This window comes from Hylobates moloch, unplaced genomic scaffold (genome assembly GCF_009828535.3).
Source record: "Hylobates moloch isolate HMO894 unplaced genomic scaffold, HMol_V3 SCAFFOLD_11, whole genome shotgun sequence".
Classification (NCBI taxonomy): Eukaryota; Metazoa; Chordata; class Mammalia; order Primates; family Hylobatidae; genus Hylobates; species Hylobates moloch.
The window spans coordinates 43,667,673-43,679,251 of NW_026652286.1; the positions used below are offsets into that span (position 1 = coordinate 43,667,673).

General features: G+C 44.2%; 1 protein-coding gene across 8 annotated transcripts in view; it reads right to left on the minus strand.

The window, feature by feature from the left end:
- Positions 1–11,573, minus strand: part of STIM1 (stromal interaction molecule 1) — a 230,750-nt gene extending 219,177 nt beyond the window's left edge. For all 8 annotated transcript variants that reach the window (XR_009215733.1, XR_009215732.1, XM_058446940.1 and 5 more), the window contains exon 1: positions 11,064–11,573. Coding sequence is in view for 6 of the 8 variants with exons in the window: in XM_032166814.2 (XP_032022705.1) it covers positions 11,064–11,202 (139 nt within the window). In the remaining 2 variants the exon portion in view is untranslated. The remainder of the gene's footprint in view (positions 1–11,063) is intronic.
- Positions 11,574–11,579: the final 6 nt, after the last annotated feature.

Consider the following 11,579-nt stretch of genomic DNA (forward strand, 5'->3'; position numbering starts at 1 on the left):
CATCCCAGCAAACAGATTCCTCATTGCTCTGAACAGATATTGTCAAGAGAGTGGTATAGGGTGCATATATTAGGCACCATATGAAACAGATATTGCTGGGCTTCTTTTTCTGTGCCTAATATAAAAGCTCTCTAGCTGGATAGGTCCAAAAAAGCAGCACTTGACATTTGACTTTGTATATCCCTAATTCTACCCAGACCAGTTTCTATGAACATAATATAACATTGTGAACTGCTTCCTGGTTCTCCTCTGTATAGGTACCAGACCTCCTAACAACCCAAACAGGCTCCATTAGGGTAGACAGGCTCCACAACAGAGTGAGAACAACATATGAATGAGAATCAGAGAAAATTATATTCTAGCCCTGGCTTACCAAAACCTTGGGTAAGTTTGTTCTTCTGATACGTAAATAAGAAGTTTGGGAGAGATGGTCTCTAAAACCCCTTCCAAGGCCGGGAGTGGTGGCTCAAGCCTGTAATCCCAGCACTTTGGGAGGCTGAGGCGGGCAGATCACGAGGTCAGGAGATCGAGACCATCCTGGGTAACACGGTGAAACCCCGTCTCTACTAAAAATACAAAAAATTAGCCGGGTGTGTTGGCGAGCGCCTGTAGTCCCAGCTACTCAGGAGGCTGAGGCAGGAGAATGGCGTGAACCCGGGAGGCGGAGCTTGCAGTGAGCGGAGATCGCGCCACTGCACTCCAGCCTGGGGGACAGAGAAAGACTCCGTCTCAAAAAAAAAAAATAAATAAATAAATAAATAAATAAATAAATAAATAAATAAAAATAAAACCCCTTCCAGCTTTCACATACTAGGATTTCAGTCCTAGCACCTAACACCAATGGCCAAAAAGTCAGAATAAAGTTTTTCATCTGTCATTGTGAGTCCCAATTCAATGCCATCTACAAATATAACTCTCAGAAGCCAAGTTGGAGTAGTAAAGGCTCCAAAGTCAGTGGCTGTACAATGGGCTCCAGAATAAAAGGTATCAAACAAAAAAAGTTGGGAGGCAGGACTACAGCCTAGGATAAAAAGCTAGTTTCTAATTGGAGCCCAGGAGTCTAGGGAGAAGGAAAAAAGGATAGGTCATGTCAAAGCAATGAAGTAATGCATGAACCAAGAGACACAATATAAAAGGGAGTATAAAAAGACTCCACAAGACTCTAGGTCGTAAGCACAGGAAGTCAAAGAAAAACTAAAAGGCCACAGAACCTAGAAGCGATTGTTCCCCAGAGCATGGCCCTTGGGCAATGTCAGAGGCATCCTTTAAGATGATCCCTAGCGGTCCTTGCCCTCCTAGTGTTCATGCCCTTATGTAATTCCCTCACCTTTAGGATGGGCTGGACTTACTAACAAACACAATATAGAAGAAGTGATGGCCTATCAGTTCCAAGATTAGATGATAAAAAGATGGAGGTATCCATCTTAGGCACTCTTTCTTGCGCTCTCTTGGACCACTTGTTCTAGGGGAAACCAATCATCATGTCCAGTATAGCCCAGTGTAGAGGCCCATATGGCAAGGAACAAAGGCCTGCCAACAACCATGTAAATCAGCTTAAAAGCAAACACTCTCCCCCCAAATAGAGTCTTCAGCCCCAGCCAACAGTTTGACTGCAATCTCATGAGAGACTCTGAGCCAGAGGTACCCAGTCAAGCTATATCCAGACTCCTGATGCACAGAATCTATGAGATAATAAATGCTCATTATTTTAACCCTCTCTGTTTTGGCATAATTTGTTATACACCAATAAGTAACCAATACAGTGGGGACCAGGCCCATTTGCTCAGCCATTTCAAGACTGCAGGTGAAGCTAGGGAGGTGGTTATACTCAATAAGAGAGTACAGCTGGAGCTAAGGTCAAATATTAGCACCCAGACTTTATTAACAGTCTCCCCATGGCCTACAGTAAGCCTTGAATAAAAGCCTAGTTTGGCCACACCAGAGTTATGCATGATGGCTGGGTATAGCTGAAGTTAAGACAATGAAACTACAGTAGTCCTCCTTTATTCTCAGGGGATACATGCTAAGACTCCCAGTGGATAGCACCAAACCTATACCTACTATGTGTTTTCCTACACATACATACCTATGATAAAGTTTAACTTATAAATTAGTAAGATATTAACAACAATAACTATTAATACAAAGTAGAATAATTGTAACGATATGTCAGTAATCACTCTTGCACTTTGGGGCCATTATGAAGTAAAATAAGGATTACTTGAACACAAGCACTGCGACACCAAGACAGTTGATCTGATCCCTAAGATGGCTACTAAGTGACTAAAGCACAGGTAGCCTATGGTACATGAATACGCTGGACAAAGGGGTTGATTAACATCCTGGGCAGGACGGAGTAGGACAGCATGAGATTTCATCATGCTACTCAGAATGGTGTGTAATTTAAAACTTATGAATTATTTCTGGAATTTTCCACTTAATATTTTCAGATTTGGCTGGGCACAGTGGCTCATGCCTGTAATCCCAGCACTTTGGGAAGCTAAGCTGGGAAGATCCCTTCAGTCCAACAGTTCAAGACCAGCCTGGGCAACATGGAAAAACCTCATCTCTTCAAAAAAACTGAAAAAGTAGCCAGGCATGGTGGCACATGCCTGCAGTCCCAGCTACTTGGGAGGCTGAGGTGGGAGGATCACCTGAGCCCAGGAAGGTCGAGGCAACAGTGAGCCATGATCACACCACTGCAATCCAGCCTAGGTGACAGAGTGAGACCCTGTCTCAAATACATACACACACACACAGACACACACACGCATTGTCTCAAATATATACGTGTGTGGCCAGGCGTGGTGGCTCACGCCTGTAATCCCAGCACTTTGGGAGGCCGAGGCAGGTGGATTATCTGAGGTCAGGAGTTCAGGACCAGCCTGGCCAACATGGTGAAACTCTCTTTCTACTAACAAATACAAAAATTAGCCAGGCGTGGTGGTGGGCGCCTGTAATCCCAGCTACTCAGGAGGCTGAGACAGAAGAATTGCTTAAACCCAGAAGGTGGAGTTTGCAGTGAGCCGAGATGGCGCCATTGCACTCCAGTCTGGGCGACAAAAGTGAAACTCTACCTCAAAAAATATATATATGTGTGTGTGTGTGTGTGTGTGTGTGTGTGTGTGTGTGTGTGTGTGTGTACTTATAAATATATATGTATAAGTATGTATCTTATACACACATATATACTTTTTTTACCCCCAGACCTCAGTTGACCTCAGGTAACTGAAACCACAGATAAGAGGGGACTACTTGGCTGGGCACGGTGGCTCACATCTGTGATCCCAGCACTTTGGGAGGCCGAGGCGGACAGATCACAAGGTCAGGAGATCGAGACCATCCTGGCTAACACAGTGAAACCCTGCCTCTACTAAAAATACAAAAAATTAGCCGGGTGTGATGGCCAATATGCAGTACTTAAAGGAACCTGCTCGGTCATTCTGATGCATATGCAACTCTGGAGTACAGAAGAGGTAGCACCTCCTGGGATAACCCTTGGTGAGTGAAGGTGAGGTGGTGGATAAATACTCCCCTCCTCTATCACCTGTAGAATGCAATTATTTTTTTTAATTTTATTATTATTATACTTTAAGTTTTAGGGTACATGTGTGCAATGTGCTGGTTTGCTACATATGTACCCCTCCCCCCACCCCACAATAGTCCCTGGAGTGTGATGTTCCCCTTCCTGTGTCCATGTGTTCTCATTGTTTAATTCCCACCTATGAGTGCGAACATGCGGTGTTTGGTTTTTTGTCCTTGCGATAGTTTGCTGAGAATGATGGTTTCCAGTTTCATCCATGTCCCAACAAAGGACATGAACTCATCATTTTTATGGCTGCATAGTATTCTATTGTGTATAGGTGCCACATTTTCTTAATCCAGTCTATCGTTGTTGGACATTTGGGTTGGTTCCAAGTCTTTGCTATTGTGAATAGTGCCACAATAAACATACGTGTGCATGTGTCTTTATAGCAGCATGATTTATAGAGCTCACATCGCCAAGTCAATCCTAAGCCAAAAGAACAAAGCCAGAGGCATCACGCTACCTGACTTCAAACTATACTACAACGCTACAGTAACCAAAACAGCATGGTACTGGTACCACAACAGAGATAGAGATCAATGGAACAGAACAGAGCCCTCAGAAATAATGCCGCATATCTACAACCATCTGATCTTTGACAAACCTGACAAAAACAAGCAATGGGGAAAGGATTCCCTATTTAATAAATGGTGCTGGGAAAACTGGCTAGCCATATGTAGAAAGATGAAACTGGATCCCTTCCTTACACCTTATACCAAAATTAATTCAAGATGGATTAAAGACTTACATGGTAGACCTAAAACCATAAAAACCCTAGAAGAAAACCTAGGCAATACCATTCAGGACACAGGCATGGGCAAGGACTTCATGTCTAAAACACCAAAAGCAATGGCAACAAAAGCCAAATTTGACAAATGGGATCTAATTAAACTAAAGAGCTTCTGTACAGTAAAAGAAACTACCATCAGAGTGAACAGGCAACCTACAAAATGGGAGAAAATTTTCGCAACCTACTCATCTGACAAAGGGCTAATATCCAGAATCTACAATGAACTCAAACAAATTTGCAAGGAAAAAACAAACAACCCTGTCAAAAAGTGGGCAAAGGATATGAACAGACACTTCTCAAAAGAAGAAATTTATGCAGCCAAAAAACACATGAAAAAATGCTCATCATCACTGGCCATCAGAGAAATGCAAATCAAAAACCACAATGAGACACCATCTCACACCAGTTAGAATGGCGATCATTAAAAAGTCAGGAAACAACAGGTGCTGGAGAGGATGTGGAGAAATAGGAACGCTTTTACACTGTTGGTGGGACTGTAAACTAGTTCAACCATTGTGGAAGTCAGTGTGGCGATTCCTCAGGGATCTAGAAATAGAAATACCATTTGACCCAGCCATCCCATTACTGGGTATATACCCAGAGGATTATAAATCATGCTGCTGTAGAATGCAATTCTACACAGCATTCTACAAGGCTTCTCAGAGGGTCTCTAAATGACACTGAGCCTCAGATGCTCACAGTGGTGTTAGCTCCATAGTACACCTGTCCATTCCCTGTTTCATTCTTCACAACTCCCACCCCTCATTTCTTGAAGTCACTTCTCTGAAATAAACTCTCTGCAAGTTCCTATCCTAGGTCTTACTTTTTAGGGGGAATTTAGGGTAAGACAAGGTCTTGGGATTGTTTCCTGCTTTTAGTCCACAATTTTTTTCAAAGTCATTTGAGGGTATTCAATGTATTATTATTTATACTTTGTTGTATATCTTAATATTTCATGTTTTTTTAACAACAGTAACAATAACATCAACAACAAAGCTCTGGAGGCCCAATTTGGTCTCTTTTTTTCTCCCTAAAAGCCTGACAACAACCAGACCTGCTGAGTTTCCTAAAGAATCATTTCCCACAGCATGCCCACAAAGCCACTCAGCAATGTATATCAAAGGCTACCCAGCAGGAAATCAGAGGGGCCCCTTAGGGCTGAAACCCAAGTCCTGTAGAGACCTAGGAAACTACTCCCCTCCACAAGATCTCATCACTTCCTTGCCAAAGAGCTGTTCTTAACATGAAGGCCCCATATCCCTAAGGGGCCCATATGGGCCCCTTAGGGATATGGGGCCTTCATAATTCAGGAGGCCTGTGAATTTGGATGGGAATGAAATTACATCTTTGTTTTCAATATTCCCTTACTGAAAGTTAGCATTTCCTTCAATTACATATAGAGCAACCAACCACAATAATATTAGCAATACCTGTGATTTTGTCATCAATAGAAATCAACAGATGTTTTCACATCACATTACATTGCTACAGATATCTCAAAGTATTATTTACACTCATCATTACTTCTAAATTATGGTAAAAAAAATAGAGGCCAGGCGCAGTGGCTCACGCCTGTAATCCCAGCACTTTGGGAGGCCGAGGTGGGCAGATCACGAGGTCAGGAGATCAAGACCATCCTGGCTAACAAGGTGAAACCCTGTCTCTATTAAAAATACAAAACAATTAGCCAGGCGTGGTGGCGGGCGCCTGTAGTCCCAGCTACTTGGGAGGCTGAGGCAGGAGAATGGCATGAACCTGGGAGGTGGAGCTTGCAGTGAGCTGAGATCGGGCCACTGCACTCCAGCCTGGGCAACAGAGCGAGACTCCGTCTCAAAAAAAAAAAAAAAAAAAAAAAAAAAAAAAATAGAACCACTACTAGATCACACATGACGCAATCTTCCTACCATGGGCGCTCATGTGACGTAGCTAACCAACAATGAAGCAACTCTGCCTAATTATCATCCAGCTACCAAACAGTGAAACCAGATATTTACAATGCCCCCTTTCCTCCAACCTCCCCAAGTCAGACTACTCTCTCCTGTTCTCTTCTGCCTCCACCCAACCCCTCCTTTCCAGGAAGCCCTCTGCAGCCACCTAGTCTAGCCCAGCCCACACAGATCTCTTTTAACCCTTAGCCTACAATGTCTATACTGCCTGATTTTGCACATCATTAAGCCTGTATATTATGTTGTATTTAATATTCCCTAAATATATGTGACCCTACAAAAGCACAGACTTCTTCAGTAGCCCTAAATTCCTTCCATAGTGAAAAGCAAGCAGTGAGCACCCATTATTTTGACTTATAAATTGAAAAACTGATTTAAGTTAAGGTCCCTGATTCAAATTTCCTAGTCTAGTTCTACCACTAACCCACCATGAAACCTCTAATGCCTCTCTGGATGCCAGTTTCCTCATATGTAAAAATAGGTGGGATGAACTAACTGATGTTTCTATCTCTTAACCTTTGAATTAGGCAGCCGCTTTTCATCTCAAGATCTGAGAAAAATTACAAAGAAACTGTAAGGCCTCCCCCAGCTCTCCCAGGCAGGTTTAGTCACTTACTCCTCTGGGCTTCCCACAGCTTTCTGCATGTATATACAATACCTCTATTGCAGATTTATCACAGAGTTTTGAGACTGGCTAAAGTAGAGGTAGAGAGAAGAATCAGACTGCCTGGATTCAAACTCTGGCTTCCTTATTATCTGTGTAAACATGGGCAAGTTATTTAACCTCTCTATGACTTAATTTTCTCATCTATAAAATGGGGACAATATAACACAGGGTGGTAATAAGAATTTAATAAAACAAAATGTTTAAATAGTGCCTGACATATAGTAAGCTCTAAAAAAGTTAGTTGCTATTATTATCATTGATGTTATTGTATTAATCTGTACTACAATTAGGTTCAGGCTTTAACTAGATCTCTGTTCCCCTCTCATTCTCCATGACAGCATCCTGTTTATTTCTTCCATGCCACTTTCCACAAGATAATATATTTATGTATGTGTTTATTATCTGTCTCATCAACAAGACTGTAACTTCCATGAGGGAAGGAACATGTCTGTTTTGTTCATCCTTAAATCCCCACAGGAACATATGACCTGGCCCACAGAAAGCAGTCAAATATTAATACTTGTTTAATAAATACCACATGAGCTGGCATTGTTCAATGTTTGCTGAATCAATTAACCTAGCTAAGGGTGATTGTCAAAGCTGAGGCCTGGGAGCAGATTATATCCTGGCTACCCCAGGCTTAGTGTGTCCCTCTCCCCAGGCCCCAGTATTAGCTTCAGCCAAGCCCCACCTACCTGCTCTTGGTCCCAGCCCAGTTCCGGAAGCCACCCTCAGCTAAAATTAGCATAGCTACCAAGATGGCCAGGCCATTTATAGCCTTGGAGGCAGCAGCAACTAGCTGGGGGCAGGAGGCAGGGTTCTGGCCTGCCACTCCAACAGAGGTTGATTGAGAAGCCAGCCTGCACTCTGCACACTGCCTAGATGCCTATCCTCCAAGGCCCTGTCCTAGCTACACTGAACTAAACCGCAGTTCCTGATTAGAGGCCCTCAATACCTCCAACACTGGCAGCCATAACTCCAGACTCCACCTGAGGTCCCTCATGCACATTCTACAGAAACCATTGTTGTTTTCTAGAGTCTAAGGATGGTTCCAAGCATCCGTATCAGGCCAACTTCAGAAACGCAAGCCCCAGAGTAGCACAGGCAGGCACGGATCTTTACTGAGAAAGTGACTTAGCATGGCTGGGTGTACAGGTATTAAAGAGCCAAAGGGTGACAGGAATGGCCTCTCCATGGCCCAATGAGAGATCTTCCTTGCAGAGCACCTGCCTTCACTGCAGGATCAGGCTTTCATAGTGTTTATTGTATGCATGCTAAAGCCATAAGCATTTTAACTAAATCATTCTTAGGATCAAATATTTTAACTAACTAAAAAGAGACAGATGGGTATATATACATCCAAAAGAGAAAAAATCAAATTCTCTGGGCCCCTGCAAAAGACTCTCCAGAGCAGAAAAAAAGTGCAGCCCTTTTCTTGGCTCTCAGCTACAGAGTCACCAAGGCCTGCCTAATTGTCAGAAGGAAAGCAACATTCTCCGGCCCTGCCTAGCACTCCTTTAACAGGGCAGGACCTGAGAAGATGGAAGCAATCCAAGACTTAAGCATCAGAAGACCTGCCTATAAGAAAGACCAAGCACAGGACCAGGTTTCTTCACCCATAAAAATGGGGACAATACCACCTGCCCTGCATTGTAACAGGGCTATTGTGAGACTCTGTTGGAAAAACAGCTGTGTAATTGTAAAATACAAACTGTAGAGAACACACAAATTGACTGGGTATGTTGAATCTGATTTTTAAAAGTAGTAGTTTTAAGAGCAAGTAAAACTCCTCCTGCGTTCTGGGGATACAGAGAGGCTGGAAAGGATGCAAGAGTTCCTAGTTGCATAGAAAGTTTCTCTCCAAACTCTTTTGCAGATCCCAGTCTATACGAAGCACCTCTTTGCAAAAACAAGTTCCTGACTGAGTCAAAGACAAAACCCCAGGTAGACCCAAGGGGAAAACCTACCACAACAACAGTGCTAGAACCTCCAGGTTTCCACAAACCTTAGGCATTCACAGCACCTAAGGTCTCTCTGAGACTTTCCTCCCTGGAATTCACTATTATTGTGACAACAGAAACCAGTTTCTAAAATGAGCAAGAGTAGGCCTAAGTGGTATAATCAGCATAGCCAGGCCTCTGAAATATATGTTGTGTGAAGAATTGTCTCCAAAAGCTCAAGTCATGGGGTGGTCCTGAGGAAGGCTACAATGCCTTTTACTTCAGGCAAAAAACAAAACAAAACAAAACCAAAAAAACCTTCATAATAGCCAGCCAATGTCTACATTCAAAATTTCATCCCTTTAGCTTACATCTAAAATATAGAACACCCACTCTCCAAAAAATATTCATTTTATGTCAGGCACTCATATTTTGGAGTGAAAAAAGACATATTATCAGTTATAAATAGGAATGTCACAGGGACAGCAAGAGATGATAATTAGGTCTACTTCACGGTTCAATCTACATTTGCCCACTAGTTTTTCCCTTCATAGCCCAATGAGAACCAAGCTTTCAGCCAGGTGTCAAAGGTCAAGGAGACTCTCTATGGAGAGACAGGATTAATAGGCAAGAAGAATCTATCTAGAAAGCAACAGCCAGGTATCCTACTTACACATGGGTAACCTTGGTCTCATTTGGAAACCAGACCCCTTGGAACATCTGGAACTTAAAAGGGTATTGCCCATTAAAGGGTCTACCACCAAAACCAGCTTCTGGATCCATCTATGAAACTCCCTAGCCACCATGACCTATATTTCCTTTTCTGACTTGTATCAGCAGGTGCCCACTGAGCCATTCCCTCATTTGAACTTGCTTATGCTCAGAAACAACCATCTATAAACTCTCTCCACTCTGCAGGTCACAGCTTTGGGCAGATCACAGCCAAAGGGTGAGAGAAATGGGAAAAGAGAACTGATCTTCTAAGCCTTATGTAAAATGACTGCATTTTAATAGAGTTCCTTGATGGGTACAGTGGCTCACACCTGTAATCCCAGCACTTTGGGAGGGATCCCTGCACAACACAGAGAGACAGTGTCTGTACAAGAAATTAAAAATAGAAAGAAAAAAAACGTTAGCCAGGCCCAGTGGCTCTTGTGTTTAGTCCCAGCTACTGGGAGGCTGAGGCAGGAGGATCACTTGAACCCAGGAGTTTGAGGCTGTAGTGAGCCGTGATCACACTACTGCATTCCAGCTTGGACGACAGATTAAAAAACAAAACAAAACATAAAAGTGTTCTTTTCTACTGCAAAAGTATACCAGGGCTCCTGCTGCCTGATAAGCCTTTACAGCTGCATAGGAAAAACCATGACAGATCAAAAGTAGCATGGTTTCCCTAGCAAGCAAACTCAGGAAAAAAAAGAAAAAAAAAAAAAAAAAAAAAAAAAAAACCTGTAGCATGGAATTCCCACCCTCATCAGTCAGAAGAAACAGAATAAGTCAACAAGTGGTCCCAGGAATTACATCATGTCTATGTCAAGAAAAGGCCATTAACACCCTAGCAGTAAATAGGATTCCATCTAAGGAACTGCCTGGATATTTCAAATGCGCACAGCAAAGAGACAAGACTACCTAAGGGAAGGGTGGGACTAGGGTTCCCACGGTTGTTGGAATAGGCACACCTGAACACCAGGCTTTCAGGCAACAGAGCTGGCCCAGCCTTAACTTTCCCTTTCCAACATAAGTGGCCCCAACCTCCCCCATGCTGCTCAGTACTAAAACTGAATAGGAGCAATGAACTTATCATCTCACCAGGCCATTCTTCCAGACAAGTAGGCCTAAGATGGGGTCTTTTCTTGCTGATCTAAAAGGTCAAGTTGCCCCAAAGGCTTCTTCTTACCGCCAACAAAAAAAATCCTGAGTAGGGGGGATGAGGAAAGTTGTTCAGGAAAGATACAGGCATTTGCCATGACTACTGACCAGAAAGAACTTCTTGGACTACTTGGAACAGGCAGTGCCATGTGTGGATCCTCCATGAACCTCACATGTACAAACCTAGATTTCAACTTGCCCACTTCGGGCCACTCAGTCCTGAGCCAAAGCCTCCAGCCCAGTCCAGCCCGCAGCAAGGCCTTACCTGCTGCAGTGGACTCCTCAGAGTTGGCCCCCGAGCTGGTTCCTGTCGCCTTCTCACTGTGACTATGGCTGAGGCTCTGGCCCTGGTGCAGGAGGAGTCCCCAGAGGAGCCACAGGGCAAGACGGACGCATACATCCATGACTCTAGGTCTCAGTCAACATGCGTCTGATGTGGACACCTCAGGATCCCAGAGGCAAAGCCAGGAGCCCGGGAGTGCAGCCGACGGTCTCCAGGCAAGATGCCCTCGCGGCTCCGCAGCTGTCCAGCCACCCGCGGGCCTGCCCCCTCCAACAGCCAAAGGTCAAGTGCTCCAAGTTTGGGTGCGGGAGGCGGGCTGGCTCCTCAGGTCCAATAGTGGGTCCGCGGGGGCTGCGGCGGCCTGAGCTCGTGCCGCTTCCGGAGACTTCGGGCAGGGTGGCTGCGGGGCTGCTGTCAGCTCCGCAGCTTACTACACCCCTGCGGGAGGGGGCGGCCGGAGTCTCCGCGGGCACAGGAGTCGGGGAGGAAGAGAAGAGA